The following is a 26861-nucleotide window of genomic DNA, read 5'->3' on the forward strand; positions in this document are numbered from 1 at the left end:
GGGGCATGGGGGTTTGGAACTAGGTGGGTGTTGAACACACCCTAGATAGGTGCAGGTTGCTCCTAGAAATTTGTGTGATGAAAGGAACCTTCTTACTATTCTGACCATCCTCAGTATTGGTAATTAATTTGCAATCTGATTTCCTGTATATATATATATATATATAAATTATAATATATATTTTAATTGCCAATCTAATTGCTTACTCTCTCTTAAATCAATAGTTTTCCCTTCCTCTCTTCTTGAAAGAAATTTATATATATATATAATTGATAATACATTATATATATATTAGTGATAACTAGAGCTAAGGCTTTGATTCGATAGGTTCGATAACATGCTCAAGGTTGTGATAAATTTATTATAGAAAAATACTTAGATTTATTTTTGGTAGTGAATTTCTTGCACTAGTGTGTTTAAAAGGAAGATTCAGAAATGAAAACATTTATAAAAGAAGAGAAGAAGGTTACTTGCAAGGAAGCTGCAAGGGAGGTGGTCTTTAGAAGTCTTGCTCAACAAATGAAAAGCACAATGGATATTTAAAGGGAAGAATCCCGCCAGGTGACTGATGATAGCCTGTGTATGTAGTCCATTTATGCTGCAAAAACAACTTTCTCAAATTATTTACCCTGCACAGAAAGGTATGTTTCTTCCAAATTTTAGACATCAGCACTGCAAAAATCAGTTCCTTAGGGAGTCAGCAACTCAAAGCCCAGAGCAAGTCAGAGTGACTTGGTTATGGTGCCGGTTTATTCTTTTTGTTGTTGTTGGTATTGTTGTTCTGACCGTGCCATACAAGGTGTGTGTGCACTCCCAAGGCCAGTGGCGAGACCCCCGAGTTCTGCTTTCCATGGGCTCTGATATCATCTTAGTGGGATAGAACCGTCTATAAATATTTAAAATTATTTTAGGTTCCCTGACTAAAGTGATTCATAAATCTTTAAACACAGATATTGGGAAAACTAATATTACTTGAGATTTGAGGGTTCTTTGTGCAATTTAATACATTTGATTTACATACTTGTGTCCCTGTCAAGCCTGTGATTCTGTGCACCGTTTTGTCTACAGGGTTTTTCATTTAATAATGTGGTGCAGATGGTTATTTTAAAAATTATTAACGTGAAAAAATAGATGGAGAAAAACTTATGCAAGGATGCAGTCACATTATAACTTCAGAGAAAACCATTTTTAAAAGTTTAAGACACAGAGAAACCACAATCATAAACATAAGAAAATCTGTTAAACATTTCTTACACAGCAGAAGTGGAGAATTAGCGCTGACTCTTAGGAAGTGTGAGTCAGGCATGGGCCATATGTAGCCTAAGAGGTGATGTAATCATCTTTCCTAGACATTCATGTACAGTTTAGGTGCCCATATTTTGAAGAGTTTATGGTAGAGAGAAGTTGAGGGAGTGCAGAGAAGAAACAAATGAGTTATTTTGGGGAATTAGAACCGCCTCCCCCAATTATAGGACAAATACATTAATTACAGATATTTATTTCAGAAAACAGAAATTGAAGGTCATTGGAAAGGCATTTATTGGAAAGGACCAGCAATGTAAAATTTTTTTGAAGAAGAGATGAAGAGAAAACAGTATTGACTTAAGAGACAGTAAGCAATTAGATTGGCATTGAAAACAGACACCAAAGAAAATTTTGAAATGTTAAAGCAAAGGGAATCGTCTGCTAGAGTCGTGGAGCCTCAGCCGCAGTCCATTCTAAGATTTGTTATAAAGGAGTGGTTCTGATTTAGAAGGAAGACACTACTTTGCAGCTCAGTGGGATACCTTCCATCTATGTATTCCACAAACATTGAAGGGACAACTTCTGTGTGCCAGGCAGGCAGCCATGCACTTGGGGACAAGTGTTAGTGAAACAGACGAAACCCCTGCTTCACAGAGATTCAGTCCCAGTGCTGTCGAGAACGATGCCATTTCCCATAGCGGATGTGGAAATTCTAAGCTGTGTTGCACTGTTACTCTAGCAGAGCTGATCACACTGTTGAATCATTTTCATTCTTTTGTCATCAACATCATTCTTCTTGAATTCACATGGGATGTGAACATCGAATTGTCAGACTTGTATAATCTCATGGGATTCAAACATTCTGCCATGCTGAATCAGAATTCTTCCTCGTCCCTCAGACCAACGCCGGAGCATGTGAATTGGAATGCTCATTTATCTTCGGAGTTCCGCAAAGCTTAGTTTCTAGCCAGCGATTGAATTGTGAGGAATTTCAGTATAGGGAAGGTCCTCACCTCTAGTGAGCATTTTGTGTTAAGATTTCATTTTCTTTGTGTCCCTGTACCTGAAATGGGATGCTGCTAAAAGAGCAGCTGCCAACCAGCTTTATAGACCCCTCAGAATATTCTCTATTATTCAGAAATCCCCATATATATTGCTTAAGACTTGTCTTTGTTAATGACATTTCATATAGACCAAAAGATCTTTATGCCGTCTAATTTCATGGACTAGAATGACGAGAATCATTTGTCCTTCTGTGAGCAACTGTGAGGACTTAATTATCTTAGAAGCTGGAATTTAGAAATGGGTTTGACGTTATTGGGAGCGACAGCTTTTCCATAAGCCTTCTTCTGAGACTGTCTATAGTAAAAACTAAGGTTTTTTGAGGCGGGGGCTCTGTGATTTAAAATTCTAATAGACTTTCTTTTTCTCATGAGTCAGAATGATTTACATACTAAACTTAAGCTTTCTACCTCACAGGTTGCAAACACCAAGAAAGAAACCGTTTTCAAATGGCTCAAGGATGATGTTCTGTATGAAACGGAGACACTGCCTAACCTGGAGAGGGGTATCTGTGAGCTGCTCATCCCAAAGGTATCAGGCATTGAGTAACACAAGACGAAAGCAAAACAAAAACGGCACTTTCAAATAACTCGTAAATTCTGCATTCCTCTAATTTGCATCCTGAATTTCGGTGGTTTGCAAAGAAAATGTATTAGAGTTTATTACGTTTTCTAAGATTGCAGTATTGATTTTACATAAATATGGAATGTGTTTTCTTTGTAGTTGTCAAAGAAGGACCACGGTGAATACAAGGCAACCTTGAAAGATGACAGAGGCCAGGATGTGTCCGTCCTTGAAATAGCTGGCAAAGGTAAAAGAAAACCTCCTTTGTTCTGTGAACAAGAAATTCCTTTCACCAACAGGATGTGATGTATTCTGAAGGCAGGTCTATGTCTAGCCTCAGCTATAGCACAGCTTGTGTCTTTAGCAGTAACACTGTAGAAAAAAACTATTTGTTCTTTGGTTGCCTTCAGAGTTTTTTCAGTGTTTTAGAATAATGTATGATATTACTCTGGGTTTATATGAAACGTCATTTCGGTCCATCATCAGAAGCCAAGCAACGCATTACTAATGCAGTTAAAATGATGGAAACACTGAGGCAGTGATTCAGTTAAATGTAGAGTTGGATTTATGTTGAGTAAAACCTTCTTGATCCTTGTTTAAAAGTGAATAGGTTAGAAGGATTTATCGCACACATAAGCCTTTTATGGATAAATATTGCCATTTTAATGATTCATTTTTCAACTGAACATCACAATTTCCTGTATCGATTTAATTAAACATTGAAAATGCTGCTTTCGGTTAAAGTTACATGTCGTAATGGTGCGTATCCCTTCTCATTTTCAGTGTATGATGATATGATTTTGGCAATGAGTAGAGTCTGTGGTAAGTAAATGCCTTTTAATTTTCAAGTCATTTGGGGTGCTGAAATCACTATTTCCTGACACGGGAAGTCACTGCTGCAAAAGAGGGCACCATGGAGCTGTGGTGTGTGTTCTGTGGGAGGCCCTGGATGGAAGGGCAGGGTGGTGATCTGCTGCCGATGAAGCTTTTTAAAGGACTTCCCTCAGTTTTGTCTGGAGTTTGAGTTTTACTTTAAGAAACTCAGTTTGGGCTTCTTGATTAGCCACTTCTTCTATCCTGTCTTAGGTTAATTGGCATGATTGCTTTGTATATAATTGCTATGAGCAGCTTTTTACCTGTGTTGAATAGCCGTAATGAATTTTTAAACCTCTCACTTTGCGTCGTACACATTAAACCATATGTTATCTTTACAAATAAATGCCCAGAGGTGGGATTGCTGGATCACATGTCAGTTCAGCTTGTTTTTGGAGGAAGCTCCACACTCTTTTCTATAGTGGCTATATTAATTTACATGCCACCAACAATGCACAAGTGTTCCTTTCTCTGCTTGCCAGTGTTTTATCTTTTGTCTTTTTGATAGTAGCCATTCTAACAGGTGTGAGATGATATCTCACTGCAGTTTTAATTTGCATTTCCCTGATGATTAGAGATGTTCGTATTTTTATGTATCTGTTGGCCATTTTTCTGTCTTCTTTTGAGAAATATCTGTTCAGATCCTTTTCCCGTTTTTAATTGGTTATTTGTTTTCTTCCTGTGGAGTTCAGTTCCTTATGGATTTTGAATATTAGTCCCTTAGCCAATGCATAGCTTGAATATATTTTCTCCCAATCCATGGGTTCTTTCTTCATTTTGTCAATTGTTTTCTTTACTGTGCAGAAGCTTTTTAGTTTTGTGCAGTCCCATTTATTTACTTTTGCTTTTGTTGCCTGTATTTTTGATGTCCTATCCAAGCGATCACTGCCCAGATCCATGCGGCGAAGCATATCCCCCCCCGAGCTTCCTTCCAGCGGCTTCGCAGTTTCAGGTCTTACGTTTAAGTCTTTTATCCAATTGGCGTTGATTTTTCCATGTGGCATAAGTTAAAGCGCCAATTTCACTCTTCTGCATGTGGATATTCAGTGTTTCCAGCACCATTTATTAAAGAGACTGTCTTTCCCTATTGTGTCTTCTTGGCATCTTTGTTGAAAATCAATTGACCATCAATAATTTAATTTTATTTCTGGGCTCTTTATCGTGTTCCATTGGCCGATCTGTCTGTTGTCATGTCAGTGCCATGCTGTTTTGGTTTCTGTAACTATATATTTTGAAATCAGGAGCGCGATGCCTCCAGCTTTGTTCTTTTTCCTAAGGATTGTTTAGACTATTAGAGGCTTTCCTAGTTGCATACGACTTTTAGGATTATTTTTCCTTTTTTTTTTTGAGACGGAGTCTTTCCCTGTTGCCAGGCTGTAGTGCAGTGGGTGAATCTCGGCTCACTGCAACCTGCATCTCCTGGGTTCAAGCGATTTTCCTACCTCAGTCTCCAGAGTAGCTGGGACTACAGGCACGCATCACCACACCCAGCTAATTTTTTTGCATTTGTAGTAGAGATGGGGTTTCACCATGCTGGCCAGGATGGTCTCCATTTCCTGACATTTTGATCCGCCCGCCCACCCGCCCGCCCACCGAGGCCTCCCTAAGTACTGGGATTACATGCTTGAGCCACTGTGACTGGACAAGGATTATTTTTCTATTTCTGTGAAAAACAACATCAAAATTTTGATAAGAATTGCATTCAATCTTTAGATTGCTTTTGGTAGTAAAAATGTGGCTTTACTCTTATACTCATGAAATTATTTTGTGTTAAAATATCTCATAATGTGTCCAAGGGCCACTCATGGATAATAGAACTGACCAGAAGGTCTTGAAGAGTGAGTGTGTATAAGGAAAATGCAAAAAGCAGAGTCCTCACTGTGTGCTTGTCACCTCGAGGCAGAGATGCAGCGGCTGAGGAGACATGCACATTATGTTGGGAGTTGGATAGGGACAGAGGGGACAGGCCCAGAACTTCCCACATCAATAGGGAGCCTTTATTCTCATGGGAAACCGGACACCATGGGCTGGAGTCTCTCCCTGACATATCAGAATGGAAGAAGTGGAAGGCATGTTGTCAACACACTCACACCCACACACTCACATCCCCACACTCACACAGCAGTCACATACACACACGATTTCCCACTCACACATACACTCACACACACCAGTGTACCCACACCCTACACACTCACACACTCATACATGCACACAGTTACATGTGAACTCACACACTGACACACACACTCATACACACACTTACTCATATGGGCACACACTTGTGCAGACACACACTGATGCATACAGACTCATACACAGGAGCCCTGGGAGGCTGGGGGAGCATTGGGGGAGGTTGATACAGGCTGGGGAAGCACCGGGAGAAGCTGATGGAGGCTGGGGGAGCACTGAGGGATGCTGATGGAGGCTGGGGGAGCACTGGGGGAGGCTGATAGAGGCTGGAGGAGCACTGGGGGAGGATGGGGGAGCACTAGGAGAGGCTGATGGAGGCTGGGGGAGCACTAGGGGAGGCTGATAAAGTCTGGGGGAGCACTGGGAGAGGCTGATAGAGGCTGGAGGAGCACTGGGGGAGGCTGGGGGAGCACTGGGAGAGGCTGATGGAGGCTGGGGGAGCACTGGGGGAGGCTGATAAAGTCTGGGGGAGCACTGGGAGAGGCTGATGGAAGCTGGGGGAGCACTGGGGGAGGCCGATAGAGGCTGGAGAAGCACTGGGGGAGGATGGGGAAGCACTGAGAGAGGCTGACGGAGGCTGGGGGAGCACTGGGGGAGGATGGAGGTGCATTGGGAGAGGCTGATGGAGGCTGGGGGAGCTGCTTCTGGTCTGTGTGCTTTGCTCTCAGGCTGCTCCGACCCTCCCGTGTTCTGCCTGGTTAGGGTGGTGTTGGTCTCATGAGTAAGTGTCAGGGAATTTGAGCAGAGGGAAGGGGGGTCGTGTGGGGGAATATGGCTCTGCAGTGTGTTGACTTCACCCAGTTCCCAAGCTGTTTTTCAAGTTGTGATTCCTCGAAAGGTGAACTCCTGTCTCCGAGTAGAGGAAACAGAGTCCCACCTGACTGGGGAGGGGAGATGGTGGTCAGGGATCTCTGCCTCTTACAGATTTTCAATAACCCTCCTGTCTGCAGCCGGCCCAGATGCAGGGACCCTCCAAGGCCTGAGCTCACTCCGTTCCCTGGGCACTTTTTGGCTTTCTTAGCCCCGCACAGTTCCCTAGACCTCACGCCCCTCCCTCCACCTCCAGAAGCTCTGGGGATGGGCTCAAATTCTGTCATTTCCTCCCCTGTTGTCCCTCAGGTTCCTGGGTGGTTTCCTCCTTTGCAGTGGACTAGCGGGGTTTAGGGAGGTGTGGAAGTCCAGGCAGGCAGTACCTCGGCGTGACGCGGCCACGCAGCCGCAGGCAGGCAGTACCTCGGCGTGACGTGGTGACGCAGCCGCAGGCAGGCAGTACCTCGGCGTGACGCGGTGACGCAGCCGCAGGCAGTACCTCGGCGTGACGCCATGACGCAGCCGGAGAGAGCTTCACGCACACCATCTCTTCATTCTTCCTGAGCTCTGTCACGGAGGGGGCCTTTATTTATTTATTTTTGGTTGGTGCTCTTTCTTTCCTCATGTGTATTTAAGGATAAAAGGAAAACAAAGAGCTTCGCCATCATAACAGTTTCTATTTTGGTTTCTATTTCTTTACATACTCGGAGTCACAAATACCGTTCATGTTGTTTTTTTCCCCCACATATTTTATAATTTTCTTTGTTTTATATAGATGTTACATTCACATTCACTTTAAAAAATAATTACTTATTATTTCATGGAACCACAATATCATGGTTTAAGCTCTTTTCTATAGAGAAATTAATGAGTTTCCATTATTTTAAATAATTGTACAATGCACAACTTTGGGCAAGCAAAGGCTCTTTCAGTATTTAGGAATATGTTCTTTGAACTCCTAGAAGCACAATAACTATGTAAAAACTAAAAGTAATTTTAAGATTCATAATATAAATTTCAAGTTGCTTCCCAAAATGAAAAAATACTATTTAAAATGCCTCTTTGTTACAATATCCTCCACAACAGTTGGTGATCATCTTATTTTCCATTATCTGTGCTAATTATGTAAATCTAGTTTTCTAGGTAACTGTATGTGAATGTAAATTTCCAAAGGTTGAATATCTGATAACAATCTCTACTTCCAGTTCAGAGCTTCTGCCTTCATCAATGCTACTTCCTTATCTTCTCCTTTCTGACCTCTGACCCATAGATCATCTACCTCAAGCGAATTAGTCTTCATTTTTATTCCAAGTACACTGTGTGTGTTCTCGTTTATTGCATTTTCTTATTGCCCCTGGGGTTTCTTCTGCTTTCCTTCCTCTCACCCAAGTTTCATTTGTCTTGAAGAACCAGCCGAGGTGCTCCCATCTGCTTGACTCCCACCTGAAAGAGTCCTGCTAAATCTTAACGTCCCTTTTGCAGATTTTCTACAATAGTTCAGCTTGGGGTTAACTCACCTAGCATTTGCCATGCACCGTTGTTATTTTGCCTCCTTTTCTTAAGCAAAGCTGCTGAGGGGCAGATGTTGAATCTTTTTAGACAGTTCTATATCTTTTACAGTATTCTGCAAAGAGCTTTTCAGATAATTCTAGCATGGTAAGAGCTTGTTTAATGAATGGAGACAGCATGGGAATAAAGTATAAGAATTTGTGGCTGGCCGACTTTATGAGAGACACAAGTGAGAACAGGACTGCAGGTGGGGACAGGAGGGCTTGCTGCAGCGATGCTTTCTGTGATCACACAGCAAGCACTCCTTTTCCTAGATCTGAGGATGTTTTATTTTCTGCAGGGAAATCTGCTTCGCCACTGAAGGTACTCTGCACCCCAGAAGGAATACGACTTCAGTGTTTCATGAAGTATTTTACAGAAGAAATGAAAGTGAACTGGTGTCACAAGTAAGTATGACAGCAGCCGATGGAGGCCGTGCCATAGGTGGGGCTGTCCAGGGCGCACAGCTGGGACCAGGCGCTCCCTGGGGAACATCAAGGCACTGCCATTTCCCCTCAAAGTTTTATAATTTTGAGCAATGATGACAACCTTTAGCTCAGGGAAGGGGGCCCTCACGGCAGTGGGGAGGACGTGGAAGAAGGAGGCAGAGGAGAAATGCCTGATAGTGTTACAGACAAATTTCTCCAGTGTCTCAGTCACCAAAGGTGGCTTTACTAGTAACACACGTTTTCTCTGGAAGCGAACAGAGAGCTGAGGCAGAACTAATAAATAATTTGTAGAAAACAGACTCCAAATTTCCAGTCTGTTGGTTTCCCGCTAGACTTGATTAAAAGTAAAAGTACCAAAACAAGCCCAATCATTAAAATTAAAAACGGAAGAAAACAAGACCAAGCCTGAAGACACAGCAAGGTTTTCTGTATTTCATGCTTCTCTGGGTCGGTACGGATCACTGAGAAAACTGCCAGAGACTTCTCATGCAACCCATAGCACTGGGCAGGTCCCTGCTGCCCTGCCTCTGGGGTGTGGCTCCTTCCCAGCCAAAGCACAAGCCGACATCTGAAACAACCAGGCAAACTGCTGGCTGAATCGAGGAGTCCCCCAAAACAGGACTCGCATCAGGGTCACTAACCCCTATAGACATCACCGCAGATAAAACTGGACTTCAGGTGGGTGGGAAGGACAGACAGAGCAGGGACGGTGGCTTTTTAACGATCTCTTCGCTATCCAAAGGATGACGTGTTCAGGCCAATTATTTGATGGTGTCAAGGCACCCAGATGTTAACGCCCCTCAGTACACTGTACCCAGGGCGCCCGCACCCCGCCTTTAGTTAACGCCCCTCAGTACGCTATACCCAGGGCGCCCACACCCCGCCTTTAGTTAACGCCCCTCAGTGCCCTATACCCAGGGCGCCCACACCCCGCCTTTAGTTAACGCCCCTCAGTATGCTATACCCAGGGCGCCCACACCCCGCCTTTAGTTAACGCCCCTCAGTGCCCTATACCCAGGGCGCCCACACCCCGCCTTTAGTTAACGCCCCTCAGTGCCCTATACCCAGGGCGCCCACACCCCGCCTTTGGTTAACGCCCGTCAGTACGCTATACCCAGGGCGCCCACACCCCGCCTTTGGTTAACGCCCCTCAGTACGCTATACCCAGGGCGCCCACACCCCGCCTTTAGTTAACGCCCCTCAGTGCGCTATACCCAGGGCGCCCACACCCCGCCTTTAGTTAATGCCCCTCAGTACACTGTACCCAGGGCGCCCACACCCCGCCTTTAGTTAACGCCCGTCAGTACGCTATACCCAGGGCGCCCACACCCCGCCTTTAGTTAACGCCCCTCAGTACACTGTACCCAGGGCGCCCACACCCCGCCTTTAGTTAACGCCCCTCAGTACGCTATACCCGGGGCGCCCACACCCTGCCTTTAGTTAATGCCCGTCAGTGCGCTATACCCGGGGCGCCCACACCCCGCCTTTAGTTAACGCCCCTCAGTACCCTATACCCAGGGCGCCCACACCCCGCCTTTAGTTAACGCCCCTCAGTACCCTATACCCAGGGCGCCCACACCCCGCCTTTAGTTAACGCCCGTCAGTACGCTATACCCAGGGCGCCCACACCCCGCCTTTAGTTAACGCCCCTCAGTGCCCTATACCCAGGGCGCCCACACCCCGCCTTTAGTTAACGCCCCTGAGTACGCTATACCCGGGGCGCCCACACCCTGCCTTTAGTTAACGCCCCTCAGTGCCCTATACCCAGGGCGCCCACACCCCGCCTTTAGTTAACGCCCCTGAGTACGCTATACCCGGGGCGCCCACACCCCGCCTTTAGTTAACGCCCCTCAGTGCCCTATACCCAGGGCGCCCACACCCCGCCTTTAGTTAACGCCCCTGAGTACGCTATACCCAGGGCGCCCACACCTCGCCTTTAGTTAACGCCCCTCAGTGCCCTATACCCAGGGCGCCCACACCCCGCCTTTAGATATCATAGTTATCTAATGAATATTTCCAAAGGAAAATCAATGGTTATGACTATTTCACTTTTAATATCACTGGTTTGCTTAGGTGACTGTAAGTAAATTGAAGAGTTGAAAGCATACATGTTCTTAGCTTTTTTCCTATTTCAATTTTGACATAGTGTGCTTTTTTCTTATAATGGAGTCAGTACCTCTGTGCTTGGAATCTCTCACGTGTTTAATTTTACTAGCCTTGTTTATTCAAACTGAAATGGAGTCAGTGTAGATCCCATGTTAAGGGATTTGTTAGGAAAGTGTATTGAAGGCAGGGTGTTTTTTTTTAAAGGACTGTGATAACAGGAGCTTACAGGACTAGAACTCTGGTGTGTTTTGTGATGTAATTGTTTATCGGGATTTATTTTGTAGGACAATGAGTAAATCTACATTTCTAGCTGAATCAAACCTTCCCCTGGAAAAGGAGAATTAATCATCAGCATCTTTGAGCTTCCTTCTTATTTACAGCGTATTGTCTTGCTGTAAGTTGTACACACTTGCAATGTGTGTCCTGCCATCTGTCATAAACACGTTCATCTTCTGGGAGAGGCCACCCCCCTCTTCAGCCTTGTGTGGTTTGTAGTACACGCCATGCACTGTGCTGGGTCTGGGGGGTACAGAGATTAAACACACACCCACACACAGGATTAAACACGCCCTGTGGATGTGTGTGACCACACAGAAGTGTGTGTAGATATAGGTCATGTTAGTGTTAGCAAGCAGGTACTTTGTGTTACGCATTCAACACATGTTATTTTTATCTAATCCTCACAAATGCCCTGTGAATTAGGTATTTATACCCACATTTTATAGATGTGGAAACTGGGGTTCAGGGAGAGAAAATGTCATTTTGTCAGTCACACCCCTACTAAGTGAAAGAGCAGGGATTTGAACGCTGGCTGGTCTGGTTCTCATCAGTGCTCTCCCGAGAAGCTCCAAGCCCAGTGAAGAGGGTGGGTCCTAGACAGGCAGGCAGATCGGGGCACAGCTCATGCATCTGACTCATCAGTGACCCTGGATCAGAAGAAAGCATCCCTAGATACAAAAAGAGAAGGAGATGTTGTTGCAAATCCCACAGACTTGTAAAAGTAACATTATTTCTATGTTTTCTCTTCCGCAAACAAATTCATTATACAACGAAAGAGGCATTTCTTTTTTTTTTTTTTTTTTTTTTTGAGACAGAATCTCACTCTGTCACCCAGGCGGGAGTGCAGTGGTGCGATCTCGGCTCACTGCAAGCTCGGCCTCCCGGGTTCACGCCATTCTCCTGCCTCAGCCTCCCAAGTAGCTGGGACTACAGGTGCCCACCACCACGCCTGGCTAATTTTTTGTATTTTTAGTAGAGATGGGGTTTCACCGTGTTAGCCAGGATGGTCTCAATCTCCTGACCTCGTGATCCACCCACCTGGGCCTCCCAAAGTGCTGGGATTACAGGCGTGAGCTACCGCGCCCGGCCAACAGGCATTTCTTTAACACCTTTATAACTAAACTATAAGACCTTAACTTCTTACTATTTGACTATTAAACAACATGAAACTATATTAGGTCGTCATCATGTATGATTATAATTCACTGCTTGATGACTAAATGCGTTCTTATTAGATAGCAACTGGAAAAAAAGAATAATAAGAAAATTAGTTGGAAAATTTGTTGAAATATACTTTAGCCATTTGAGGCTAAATAATCCACTTCACAAAACCTATGAAGCCAGGGAGTGGAGCTGCCAAAGACTGGTGCTGTGGGTCCTGGAATATTTTGTGTTAATGGGTGACATGGAATCAATAGAGTGCAATGAGAATTTTGTGAAATGTGGACGTAAGCAAAGACAATTGTTCTTTAGTTAAAAATGCTGAGTAAAACATCAGAGGCTATAGAACATGTCACTTTAAGGGAAGGTTAGAAACTTATTCAACGTGAGTTAGAAGCAGGCAAAGAGGAATTCAGCAAAAATGTTCTTAAGAGAAAAGCTTTTGTTCTCTTACTGAAAGGTGAGATTAATATATCATCTAGACATGGCTAGATCTCAAAGTCTGAATATATTGACCACTGAAGTCTTGGAAGTATCTCAGAAACTAAAGAAATTGCAGTCTCTCTTTCTCTGTCTCTCTCTCTTTTTTTGAGACAGAGTCTTGCTCTGTCACCCGGGCTGGAGAGCAGTGGTGCCATTCTAGCTCACTGTAGCCCTGATCTCCTGGGATCAAGGAATCCTCTTGCCTTGGCCACCTCACATGCCTCACAGTGTCTTTATGGCATACAAAGAAGAGCATGCTTCAAACTCCAAATGTGTATTTTAATTCATTTCAGCAGATTTCACACGCAGAGTCTGACTTTGTAAATGCTCTCCTAAAATCTCAGCTACCTCTTGAACTAACTGGGAGGAGAGGTGCCTGCCTGACACCCCAGACACCTTCCCCGGCACATCTTCGTCCTTATGTCCACAGGGTGGGAGGGGCCGTGGCTGGCCATGTCTCCAGTGGGAAGGGCTGGGGCAGTGACTGGACCTTCCCTCTGTCCTGGGCGTGGCTTCAGCCGATGTGTGGTGTGTCTTGCGGTCCTGGCCTGTGACAGCTGCAGGGGTGGGAGCTCCAGTTATGTGCAGTCCCCTCTCAGAAAGCACAGGGCGTCTCCAGTTCTCTGCATGTGTTCTGATGTTTACTATTTAGACAGCAGTAGCAAAAGGCTGCTGGGTATGTTAAGGTCCCCTCAGGCTGTCCCATCTTGTGGGGCTCTTCTGAAAGGAGGTCTGCATTCCTCAACACTGTCCTCTCCAGCCTAGAAGCAAATATTTCCTAGCTTCTGGGAATTTCTCCCTTTTATCTACATTTCCCTTCAAAAGGGGAGCAAGATCTAGGTGGAGTTGACTTGAATTTTGGACCACACTGAGAAGAGCTCGGACACCACAGCGCTATTGAAACCTTCAGTGGACTTGACGGAACCACTGCCTCGGAGGCGCCGGCTCTGTTCTTGTGCTTCCATCTACCTGCCTCCGACAGAGTCGGAGTGTTGCTCTGTCACCCAGGCTGGAGTGCAGTGGCATGATCTTGGCTCACTGCAACCTCTGCCTCCTGGGTTTAAGTGATTCTCCCACCTCAGCCTCCTGAGTAGCTGGGTTTACAGGCATGCGCCACCACGCCTGGCTAATTTTTGTATATTTAGTAGAGATGGGGTTTCACCATGTTGGCCAGGCCGGTCTCGAACTCCTGACCTCAGGTGATCCACCTGCCTCGGCCTCCCAAAGTGCTGGGATTACAGGCGTGAACCACAGTGTCTGGTCTGTCAGTCATTGATCTCAGACTTAGTTTTTAGATTTTTACACTTGTGTTACTTCCAGCCATTTATTTTATTGTATATAATATTCAGTTACAAATTTATAATATTTCTAAATCGTTCACTGTGAAATAATTTTAGACTCATAGAAAAGTTGAGAAGAAAGTAAGGAGTTCCCTTTCATCCTCCACCCTCTTCCCCTGAGGTTAACGTCTTGTGTAGCCACCTCCACCCTCTTCCCCTGAGGTTAACGTCTTGTGTAGCCACCTCCACCCTCTTCCCCTGAGGTTAACGCCTTGTGTAGCCACCTCCACTCTCTTCCCCTGAGGTTAGTGTATTGTGTAGCCACCTTATAACCATCAAAACCAGGCGCTGAATGATGATGTAATACTATTAACTCTGCTACAGACCATTCAGATTGCACCTTTTTTTCCAGGAACACCCTTTTGCATGTTCCTGTGTTGAATTGCAGGTCCCATGTTGTGATTAGGTGTCCTGGCTCCTGGTTTCCCCCCTGTGTAGGACAGTTCCTCAGGCTCTCCTCGTCTCTCTCGGCCTGGGTGCCTTGAAGCCTTCTGTCAGTCACTTGGAAGCACGCCCCTCTGTCTGGGTTTATCTGGTGTTTCCCGTGATTGGGTTGGTGACTCAGTTTTAGCTGGAATACAACAAAAGCCATGATGATACCTGATCACTGGGTCAAGGCAATGTCTGCCCCGTCTCTTCCTGGGAACGTTATTATTTTTCTCTTGGTAATTAGTAAATACTTTAGGACTTGGCAAGTCTCTTGTCCCTCTGCAGACCTGTGTACTGGGATTTGAGGTTCAGCAGTGAATCTGGCCTTCAGCACTGATTTCTGAGGGGCTGGGTAGAGGGTGATTTTCTAGTTCCCTTTTCCTTTTACATTTGTTCCACTGGGAGGCACTGGCCTCTCCTCTGTGCATCTCCTCATTCAGCTGCTTGGCTGTATCCGTTTGGACTCAGGGATGCTGACTTTGTTCTATGAGCTGTTACTTTGCTCAAATTGTTCCAGCTCTGGCCCTTGGGAGCTCCTTCCGGTTGTCGCCTGCTTGCTCCAGTGTGCGTGCCTGCATCTTCTTAGGAGCAATGCCTTATTTTCTGGGCCCGTAAAACATTCCCAATTCATCTCGTATTTTCTGCCCCATTTCTACAATCCCAGAAGTCCTGGCTCCTGGACAAAGGGTGGCATCAGAGACTATCGATGTCTCAGGGAGCCGCGGGTCTTACATGCTCTGGAGACAGGGCTGGGTGACGTGTGAGTGCACACGGAGGCACACACTCGCTCATCCGTGTCCACTTCTGCATCTCACCGTCTGTGTACTAGAATCTGATTGGATCCTAGCCCAACTCCACAGGCTTCATTCAAGCCTTGTTCCTTTCCTGAGCTGTAAAGCCTGGCTCTCACCTACTGTTGTTGTTTTTTGTTTTGTTTTGTTTTCAATCCTAGTATTTACATCAAGCAGTTTCAGAATTAGTAACTCATATCTCCGTGAGAAACAAATGTGCAAACTAGAGTTCAGTGTTTCCTACAATTAATTCCTTTCATCTTTAGCCATACAGTATCAAATCAAAATATTGCTTTCCAAAGTTACTTTATGTCTTTACGTTCTGGGTGGTAAGCAATTCATTTGCAACATAGTTACGTTCATTTGTTACCGTTCATATTTTGTTTTGGGTTCCCCTTGCTTTCAGGTTGCTGTTCCTCATTTGTTTTGGGAAATGTGAAAGTCAGTGTGGTTGTAAGAGTCTGAGCTACAGAACTGGAGCCCAGACCTTCTCTCCTCCTCCCTGCTCACCTGCCCCCGCCCCTTACCTGTCTCCTTCCCACCTACCCCGTCACAGGCGACCAACCTGCTGGTTGCTTTAGCACGAAGGAGCAGAAACGTGTGCTTTCTTCTATCCTCCACTGTCTTATATTAATGTGAACCATTTTAACTTTAGTTTGGAATGAAGGAATTTGGTCATGTTTTGTAATCAAGTAATACGAAGAAGAGGTTTTGTCATATTTGGCCCATTTATGTCTCTAAACAACAGTAATAATAATTTTAAAATTCCTATATGTCCAAGTCATTGTCTAGGTAAGGAAACAGTTATATATTATTTATTATATATATATTATTTATTATATATATATTTATTATTATATATTAATTCAGCGACTAGATAGTCAAAGAAATTAACAGCTATTTTTGAGCACTAGGATGTGTTTGGCCCTCTTATAAGTTGCTCATTCAGGGGAAGCCAAATGAGTGGGCGTGGGGTCTAGGGTGAGACTCTGAAGCTGGGAATGGGAAGCTGGAAACCAGCATTTGCCCTCAAGGTGAGGAACCAGAGTTGCAGACGCAGGGACAGCGGGAGCCTCTGCTGGAAGCTCTGCTAATAGCTGTCCATGTTCTGTGAGTGGCTTTGTCTGAGTTGTATCGAGGGAACAGAGTTAGAACCCAGTGCAAGAGAAGTGTGTGTGATGCAAGAGAAGCTGGGGTCAGAACGCCAACATGGGCAGCTCGAGGCTGGGATTGGGGTTGAAGGCAGCTGCTGATCCCCGGCTCGTGGCTACCTTTCTGCAGCTGCAGCCCAGGGAAGGGTAGCGTCCCAGCTGCAGGCTGTGGGGTCCTGGCTCAGGGCATCTTGCATGCGTGCATGTGTTTACTCGGATCCCAGGGTGGCAGCAGAGGCCGCAGCTGTGACGAAGGAGGTGGGGCCAGAAGCATATGGGGTGCCAGAAGGGCACCAAGTGGGCCAGTGTGTGATTTGGTGTCCAGTGGACACCATTCCTTCATTACAGTGGTTTTTACCCTTCGTCACTGGCTGAGATTTGGGTTCAAGTGTTCTTCCCCCAGATTGCGTGGCTGTTGTAAAGAATCTCTCGCTGAAGTAGAGGGTCACTTTTTAAAAGTGAAACTTGAATGATAAGTCACTCCAAAGGCTTAGGGCCCTCAGCATGAGGCCAGTGACGCAATTGTGTGCAGTGGGGCCCTTGTCTCCGCTGCTGCCCAGCCGGTGTGTCCAATTACACCAAAGTCAGGAGGCCGGTGGGACACATTTACAGCTATTTTATGAATGATCGCGTGAAGGTGTACCTTTTTCCCTTGTCACCTATATCAAACTAAAATTATGTTTATTTTTCTGTAAGCAAGTTGCTAATTGTGTGAGTAGAATGGATCACCACTGAAATGGGACATAGTCCAGCAGAACATAAACGCCACAAAGGCTAAAACGCTGCCACTTCATGAAGCATTTGCAGGGCAACTTTTGCGGCCCAGTGAATTTCACCTGTTGGACAAAGCTGTGGCTGATACGGTGGAAACTCCACTAGCTTTTCTTCATGACTCTAAGTCTAAACAGTGAGATTTCGGGGCTGTTTGCAATTTTACCCCACGGAAGAAGTTCTAGTCTCTCTCTCTTTCTCACACACACACGTACACACAGAGCAGAGGTTTGAACATCTTCGTCTATACATCTAGGATGCAATAGTTTTGGCACATAATTTAGCTTTTTGAAGAAGACACATTTGAGTTAATGGAGATCAAGAAAACATTGTCTTCTCCCTAACACCCACGTGATGTGTGGGAGGATGAGCTCACACAGGGTGATGAGCTCACACAGGGTGGCAGAGATTGTTGCGTCCTCTCGGTGAGACTGACCAGCGTCAGCACGAACACAGCATTTCGTGCAGGATGCAAGACACCAGGCATGACGAAAATCGTCCCCTTCTTCGCAAGCGGGGAGCTCGTCACAAATCCCCAAGCAGTATCCAGGCTTTGCAGGGCAGGGAAGCAGGGTGGGGCCAGGGAGGACCGAGGGCCTTACTGATGTGTGGAGGCTTAGGCTGGAATCCTGTCCCACGGGTCTGTGTGTGTGCAGGAAGCACACATAGCCAAGTTGGCCGTGCCTGGTTGTGTGTGTGCATTTGTTTGAACTTTGACCCTCATCAGTTCCAACAAGAGAGGGTGACAAGATGACTAAGGCCCATCAGTGTTGGCAAAACAAGTTTTTCTGACTCTCAACAGAAGAGTTCCACACCCTTGTTGAACGCTGTTTCCTTGGATGGGGTACATTTAGTCAATAAACGATTACAGTGGACTCAGTTCCCCACTGATCTGCAATTTCTGATTTGCTGATCGGTCTGTAAAGTGTCCAGTTGTAAGTGCATCCAGGGGGATAAAGAAGTCTTTCTTAATCAAGCTGTGATGTCCCTACAGTGTGTCAGTGTCTCTTTGCCTTCAGGTCTGTGCACAGATGGGCTTCTTGCTGCTCCTCACACGCCACAGTTTGGGATTGAGTGGCTAATCCACTGCAAGGTTTTTCTTTTCTGCAGAGCTGGGAATCACCATGTAAAGTCTAATTTTCCTTTTATACACAGGGATGACTAGGTCTGAGTGCTGGAATGGCCCATCAGTCACTTTAGTAATAGCGACCTGCTGTGAGCTCACAGGACGGCTGGTGTGGCCACTGATGCTCACCTGCCCTCAGACACACCACAGATGGAGAATCTGGCGAGTCCGTGTTGCCTTTAATGTAAGCGCCAGCCTGCAGCTTGCAAACATGGCACTCTCGGCCCGGCCGGCTCTGGCTGCTGAGTGCTGGGGCCTGGGGTCATGGTCTCATCGCTTCTCCTTCCCTCTCCTGCTCCCCACGCAGCCCATGCTGACTGTGGACTGAGAGCAGCTGGGCGGAGCCTGGGGCTCTGCTGCGGGGTCAGCCTTCGTGAGGCTCCCAGGTCAGCAACGTACAGAATTCCAGATGCGGGACTGAGAGATTCCTGAAGGACTGCCTGGTCCGATTCTCCCGCCTCTTTCCGGGGAGGGGCAGCTTATGGGAAAAGAGAGATAATTAACATATTGTGAAGGGCTAAAGGGGTCACTTTTACATTATGTGCATTCTAACACAGTTTTTAAAAGTTTAGATAGAACGAAAGTGCTCACACTGCCCTGCCTTCTAAGGCGGCAGGAACTCGCTCCCACATCGGCAACAGGAGAGGCCAACCTGATTATTGTAGACAAATGTGTATCAATTATGTTCCAAAGTTGCTTCAGTAGATGTTGAGCATATCTTCTTGGATTCCTAAAACAACCGCACATGGGCAGTGTTAGATCCTCCCTTCTCTGTCCAGGATCCCAGAGGCTAAGTCTCAGGCTGAAGCCAATCCCACAAAACCATCTCTGGGAACAGCCATTTCGGCCTCTCCGGCTTAGTGTGCGCCAGGATCCCGCTGTGCCTTCACAGAACCTCCCACTTTCTATCTGGACAGACTCGATTCCGACACACACTGCCAGCACCACCACCAGAGACCGGGACGCAGAGCCAAGCATTTATTTTTACATATATACTTTTTGAGACAGGGTCTCGCTCTGTTGGCCAGGCCAGAGTGCAGTGGTGTGATCACAGCTCACTGCAGCCTTGACCTCCTCTGGCTCAGGCAGTCCTCCTGCCTCAGCCTCCTGAGTAGCTGAGACTACCGGTGCTTGCCACCACACCCGGCTAATTTTTTTATTTTTGTTGAGACAGGGTCTTGCTTTGTTTTCCAGGCTGGTCTCCACCTCCTGGGCTCATGTGTTCCTCCTGCCTTTGCCTCCCAAAGTGCTGGGGTTACAGGTGTGAGCCACCACACCCAGCCTGAGCTGTGCATTTATTATGGGCTTAACATATATTTGTTGAAGGAAAGAATAACAGAGAAAAAGGCTATGATGGTGAGGAGGGCTGGAGAATTCCCTTTCCCGATGGAACATAGGCATTCTTGGTTGCCGGCAAGGGTAAGGAAAGATGCCACAAGCACCACAGCTGGCTGTCTGTGCAACTGACCCAGCCCGCTTCCCCAAGCTGCGGCTGTTCTGGAGCTGGTGCCTGAGAGAAACAGGTCCGCATTCCAGCTCTTGGGTGGCCCTGGAGTCTGTCCTGTTTTCATGTACCCATGACTATGACTTCCACAGATCTCTCAGGCTCCCTCTAAACTGAAGTAATGTTAGGAAATAACTTATACACTTTTGTCTGCAGTAAACAGTTTGGCCTTATATGTTGCAGATGTGGAACCTTAGAAGGCGGGAATGTATGAGCACCTTGTTTTTATCTAAACTTTAAAATATTGTAGCATAATACACATAATGTAAAAGTGAGCATTTTAACCACCTTTAAGGGTACTGTTCAGTGGTGTTAAGTACATTCACATCATCGTGGAGCCACCAGCACCACCCAGGACCTTTTCATCCTCCCACCCGAAACTCTGTTCCCATTAAACCCTCAGTCCCCACTCCCCTCCCCCCAGCCCCTGGTACCCACAGTTCTACTTCCTGTCTCTGTGAATCTGACTACCCTAAGCCCTTCACAGGAGTACATATTTGTCTCTTTGTGACAGGCTTATTTTACTCAGCAAAATGTCCTCAGGGTTCATCCACATTGCAGGAGGTGTTGGGATTTCCCTCATGTATTTATGGACCACGTTCTATTGTTCCATTCATCACCAATGGACGCTTGGGCTGCCTCCCCACCGGGGCAGTCGTGAACGATGCTACGAAGGATGTAGGTGTGACAATATCTCTCCAAGACCCCGTGTTCAATTCTTCGGATCTACACAAGTGCGATTGCTGGATCATGTAGTAGTTCTAGATTTAATTTTTTGAGGAACTACCATACTATATAGAGTAATGTTAAGCCCATTATGTTGTGACAAGTATATATTAAATAATAATATACCTTTAAAAATTAAGTATCATTTAATTTTAGAAAGTTTTCAGATCTGAGTTACTGATGTGGTCAATACATTCGTAACAGCCAGAATAATCTATTGTGACATTGGCATCAGCAGCTTAGAGAAGGCTGTCACAGCAACGGGACATTGCCCTGTAGACATTGTGCGTGTGACATGGAGACCCTAACTCAGATATGTTCCTGTTGCTATTTTCAAGAGATGCTAAGATCTCATCCAGTGAGCATATGAGAATCGGGGGGAGTGAAGAGATGGCCTGGCTGCAGATATGTGAGCCGACTGAGAAGGATAAAGGAAAATACACTTTTGAGATTTTCGATGGCAAAGATAACCATCAACGCTCCCTCGACCTGTCCGGACAAGGTAAGAGAATTCTTCTTTAGCATTTAATAATTTCCTATTTAGAAATCCATTTAGATGCTGAAGGGAGGGAATACAATATGAATACAGGAGACAATATGAATTTACGATTTTCATTTAGAGAAAATGAAAAAATAAATTTATTCTTTTTTTATATATCAGTTTTCATGAACCATATTCACTGGTATAATATTTGAGTGAATAAATAAAATCTGAACACTGAAATGGTTAGTAACGTATGAACTATTTCCTTACAGCTTTTGATGAAGCATTTGCAGAGTTCCAGCAACTCAAGTAAGATTTGTGTATTTAGTTACTATGATATCCTGTGGGCAGTTGAGTCCCAGTCGTTTTGGCTGCATGTGGGAATCTGTATGGAAGCCTGGGTGACCCAAAGAAAGAGCCATTCCTGGGACAGAAGTGGCAATTTAAGCAATGCAGTATGTGGAGGGGTGGGCATTCTCCTAAACCAGAAGTGCATTTATAAACGGACTGTCCAGAGTCATCGGAACCCCGGATGAATTTCAGAAATCATTATTGTGAGAGTTGAAGAAAGAGAAAAGAAACACGCAAAGCAGATTAACAGTCAAAGACAGGTTTATTTTGGAGAATAAACCTGAGTGGGGCTTTTGGCCGATTTCGGTCAGGAGCGCTTTCTTTTACAGACTAAGGGTATTTAAGGGTTCTGGCTCAGGCTAGGAAGGTTTCTGTGTGGAGGAGAGTTTTATTGTGAGGTTGGAATACCTCTGGTTGGAGGGGAGCTTATCTCAGGGTTGGAATGTTTTTGATTGGAGGGCAGGTTATGCCAGGGTTGGTATGTTTCTGGTCGGAGGTGTCATTTGTGGTTTATGGTCATGCTGACATTAGCCCTTAAGCTGATGTTTTTGGGCTGGACTTAGGCGGTTTCTAATCAAGGAAAACTTAAAATGGCGATGCTAGTCCAAGATGGCGATGCTGCTGCTCTGCCAGTCATCAGAGCAGCACATCACACAGAGCAACTTTTTAAGGACAATTCGGGGTTTTCAAATGCACCATTGAGTCTTCGCACATCCGAAGCTGACCGCAGTCCTTGGCCCATGCTAGCTTATTTAATAAACATTAGTTGACTGGGTGCAGGGATGAGCAAGATAGATCAGAAACTGACAAATTCCGAAAATATCTCAAGTCTCCAGTGCAATCTAGTGAATTTGTGAAAAAAAAAAATCTCTTCAACCTGTGAGCTGGAATGCTAAACTTTTCTGTGGGTTTTAGCATCTGGATAATAGGGCATTTTCCACCTCAAAATGGGCAGTGGGAACCATCAGGAAAAATCAATGATATCCATCCTGGGGTCCTGTGACCCGAACATGTTCTTCTAAGAGAATGCGAACGTATCTCCTTCTTCTTTTGTTCTCATCGCTAGTGAGCCTCTCAGCTGTGCATTTTGTTGGAAGCATTTTCTCATACTCTCTTTTCATTCTGTCCTTTCTGTCCCCTTTAACTTTTAGAGCTGCTGCTTTTGCAGAGAAGAGTAAGTACCTGTTGGATTGTAACCTGGATGGTGAATTATTTGGGGTGGGGCAAAAGGGTCCATATTTTGGAGGACCAACTTTGTGTATTAAATAATAACCAGCAATCCCCCACCCTGATGTAACAACGCCACCAACACCACACCCTGTCCTGGAGCCCCATGTCCTGCACCACTGGTCCTTGCACTGCTTTCGGCCTTAGCCCCGTCACCCCTTGGATACCCTCCCTCCTCCCTTGCAGAACCTGCAGCCCAGACACCCAGGGCCCCTTCACTTTCTTTCCCTCCATTCCTCCCTCCCCTCCCCCCTCCCCTCCCCTTCCCTCCCTCCCTTCCTTCCTCCCTCCCTTCCTCCCTTCCTCCCTCCCTCCCTCCCTTCCTCCCTCCCTCCCTCCCTTTATTCTTTTTTTTTTTTTTGACAGAGTCTTGCTCTGTCACCCAGGCTGGAGTGCAATGGCATGATCTCGGCCCATTGCAACCTCTGCCTCCTGGGTTCAAGCGATTCTCCTGCCTCAACTTCCCGAGTAGCTGGGATTACAGGCACCCGCCATCATGCCTGGCTAATTTTTGTATTTTTAGTAGAGACAGGGTTTCATCATGTTGGCCAGGCTGGTCTCTAACTCCTGACCTCAGATGATCTGCCCGCCTTGGCCTCCCAAAGTGTTGGGATTACAGGCGTGAGCCACTGCGCCTGGCCAGGACCCCGTCACTTTCTGCCCAACTCAGGGACACACGCGGCTCTCCAGGCCTTCCGTCCTTGGTGAATTCTTCACCCTTCAAGCCCAGTCCCCATCTCACATTTCCTCTGGAGTGTTTCTCCCCCCACCCCTTCACAGAGTCTGTTATCTCCTCATCTACCTTCCCTTGGCTTTGGTTTATCCCTCAACTGTAAACATATAAATCTTTTTCTTTGGTGCTCGCTCTCTCCTGAGCATAAACTCCTCCCCACGTTCACCTTGGTACCCACTGCTGCTTACATGGCTCCTGCTCCGTGGGAACGTCCCGCAGATGTTTTCCTAACCAAGGTGCTTTCCCGTTGCAGATCGTGGCAGGTTGATTGGCGGCTTGCCTGACGTGGTGACCATCATGGAAGGGAAGGTGAGGATTCTAAACTCGGCCGGGGCGGGGGTGTCAGCACGGTGCGATGGACACAACCCCTTCTCTTGGGGCGGAGCAGAGGGAACCCAGTGAGGGGCTTCTGTGTCCTCACTCAGCCTGCAGGGAACCCAGAGTCCCCCCGACTTTTCTGCCCCTCCTAGACGGCTTGGAATAGCCCCTGTATTCTTAAAGGAAGGAATCACATAACATTCCGAATCCACAAACCTGTGTTCACAGGAACACGTTGTGCCACTCGGGCACCTCAAGGCAGGCGCTGTGGCTTTGGGTGTTTCTATGCCCCTGTGGCCATTCACCCAGAGGAGCAGCTGCAGGATGAGGCAGCCACACCCGCCCTGACCTACCTGCGTGTGTGAAGGTGCAAGCCCCCTGCTTCCAGTGTGAAACAGCACAGCTTTTACAACACGAAGGGAAAAAAAATCTCTGCTCCTATTCTCAAGGTCATTGTGGAACACATCGTGGAAGCCACTTATTGGAGTTTAATTTGTTGCCTGTCAGGAGAATTATTGAGATCTAATTGATAGCTCTCTGGTTGCTTCAGTGGGTCTAACTCAATGTCACAGGGACAGAGATACTTGAGAAAATTTTATTAGCCCAAAAGACAAAAATTTATAGACCTCTTCTTTAGTAGCTAATGGAAGCCTAGAGAGCTCTTGAGATCTCATCTTAAGGATGTAATTGAGAAATTAGCAATCGTTTTACTTTATCCTAGGCTGAAAGCATGTTTTAATTAAGCTTCAAGAATGCATTTTTTTGCCTCCAATTTACCAGTTATAAAACGATATATTCAATGGGTTTGCCAGAGGAACTGGTAAGAGGGATCCATAACTCTAAATAGAAAGGAAATTTGGGAGCAGACTGGATATATCTACTATAAAACATAGAGCTTAATTAAATTACTTTCAAATTCTTTAATTGACTTAGGCTATGGATAAAAGCTAAGAATAAATAGGACACATGCTCACTGATTTTTTTACGAGCTGGCCTGTGAAGTGGTGAACCTGTTCCCTGCTGTCCTCTGCCTGCTCTGTCCAGAGCGGCGCTCATGTACATAAAGCCTTGTTGCTAAACAAACGATTGAAGGACCAATAAATATAACTGAGTGTGACCTGGAGCCCACCGTCCGAGGGGGTGACATGACTTTCCTTTTTCTAACTCTTCCTTCTCCACCAACCTCTTCCTTCCAAAGACCTTGAATCTGACCTGCACGGTGTTTGGAAACCCTGACCCCGAAGTGATTTGGTTCAAGAACGACCAGGACATCCAGCTCAGCGAGCACTTCTCAGTGAAGGTGGAGCAGGCCAAGTACGTCAGCATGACCATCAAAGGCGTGACCTCCGAGGACTCGGGCAAGTACAGCATCAACATCAAGAACAAGTATGGCGGGGAGAAGATCGACGTGACGGTGAGCGTGTACAAACACGGGGAGAAGATCCCGGACATGGCCCCGCCCCAGCAAGCCAAGCCCAAGCTCATCCCGGCGTCTGCCTCCGCGGCAGGCCAGTGAAGGCGTTTTCCTAGCCTGGAGATGGGAAAATATGCTTGGCAGAGACAGGAATGCTGTGTGCTTGTTCCAAAGGAGCAGCTGGCATCCGAGTGGTGTCCTGTGTGGGCTGATAGTTGATCACACATTGTGCTTTTGATTTTTGCATTTGGTGATGAATATTTTATACCCGTCTAAGGGAGAAAGCTAATGTTTTCCACAAGACTGAACAACGTGTATTTACACGAGGGTAGACGGCAGATGCCTGACAGAGAGTGGGTTGGCAGACAACACACTAGCATTTTCACGGGTGTGGGCACATGGGTGTGGCACCTGGACGTGTGCAGCATGTGGCGGTCTGTGTGAAGCCACCGTGCTTCTCTTTGGGGGGCCGTGAGATCTAGCATCTCTGAAATCCTGGCTGTGGAGGCTTTGAAGCATGCGTTACCTGGTTAAGCTTGTTTTCTCTTGCTTTAGGCGAATAAAACTTTAAAAATCACCTTGTTGTGGTTTTCCTGTACCAAATCACACCTACCTGCCCCTGCTCACCCCCCTGGCTTGTTTAATCATGGGTTATCATGCACTTTCACGGCTGGTGGGGTGCAGATAGTGCACTCACCCTCCAGATAGCAAGGCATGGTGAATCACACCCCCAAAGCCCCTCCGACCCACGGGGCTGGGCTGCCGGCCCCCAGCGGCACCCAAGACGGCACCAGTCCTAAGAAGTGTGCGTTTTGTGCAAGGCTTAGAAAGGCCACCTAGTGATTATACCACGGATCTAAAAGCCTCTGTAGAGGAAAATGAAATGCAAAGATGGCTCTGTTCTTTTTTAGTGTGCTAATGAATTAGGAAGGGATTTCAAAAGAAAGAAGGCGCTCATTCAGAATGATCACTCCAGTAGCCATGGAGGAAAAATAAAAACTTGGCTGCCTACACAAGGCCTCTTGGTGAAGTTAAAAAACGTGTTTAGGAGGAACGTACCCTCTCTTTGAACTTTTTCCTCCTTTGTTTGGAAAGAGGCTGAAATTCTTCTGGCATAAAAATCCCATTTCAATATTTTAGTTTTATTGTTGCTTTATAACAGAAAAAGCTTTGATAATTAAGAGTGTTTTACCTTTCTGTATCATTAAGGGCAATCCAAATTTTACGAGATTTTGTTATATTTTTCTAAGGTAATAATACAAATCCTGAGAATTAAATATGTCCCCAATAACATAAAGCTCGCTGAGCTGGTTTCCATGGCAGTAAAGTGAGTATCAGCAAGAATTTTATTTTTGTTATTTCTCCCTTTTCTGTCGTGCAGGTGAACTTGAGCGGAGTTTGTTCTTATTGCGTGGTGGGAGCCGCATTTTCCAAAGCGTGCTTGGCAAGGGTAGGCGCAGACAGTCTCAGTTTGACCTTGATTTAGTTAAACAGATTTTGTTTATTTTCCAGTTTAAACAGTCATTTTTGTTTAGCAATCGTGGTTCATGGGAAAGAATTCAAATGGTTGTGAATTTCTTGAAGCCATATATACTATTTTTAATAGACCTCCTTTTTGAGCAGTTTTAGGTTCACAGTAAAGTTAAAAGGAAGGTAGAGATCTCCACTCCAACCCCTACCCCCACCACAGCTTCCCCCACTACCAACACCTCCCACCAGAGGG

General features: G+C 45.9%; 1 protein-coding gene across 4 annotated transcripts in view; it reads left to right on the forward strand.

Annotated features, from left to right (window-relative positions):
* MYOM2 (myomesin 2) overlaps positions 1-25715 on the forward strand; it is a 178365-nt gene extending 152650 nt beyond the window's left edge. For all 4 annotated transcript variants that reach the window (XM_063606634.1, XM_008959672.6, XM_034965559.3 and 1 more), the window contains 9 exons: positions 2725-2838; positions 3031-3118; positions 3655-3693; positions 8597-8702; positions 20950-21113; positions 21368-21404; positions 22598-22620; positions 23660-23715; positions 24923-25715. In XM_063606634.1, the coding sequence (XP_063462704.1) occupies positions 2725-2838; positions 3031-3118; positions 3655-3693; positions 8597-8702; positions 20950-21113; positions 21368-21404; positions 22598-22620; positions 23660-23715; positions 24923-25240 (945 nt within the window). In that variant the 3' untranslated portion in view covers positions 25241-25715. The remainder of the gene's footprint in view (positions 1-2724; positions 2839-3030; positions 3119-3654; positions 3694-8596; positions 8703-20949; positions 21114-21367; positions 21405-22597; positions 22621-23659; positions 23716-24922) is intronic.
* The last annotated feature ends 1146 nt before the right edge of the window (positions 25716-26861 follow it).

The sequence above is a fragment of the Pan paniscus genome, chromosome 7 (genome assembly GCF_029289425.2).
Source record: "Pan paniscus chromosome 7, NHGRI_mPanPan1-v2.0_pri, whole genome shotgun sequence".
Taxonomy (NCBI): domain Eukaryota; kingdom Metazoa; phylum Chordata; class Mammalia; order Primates; family Hominidae; genus Pan; species Pan paniscus.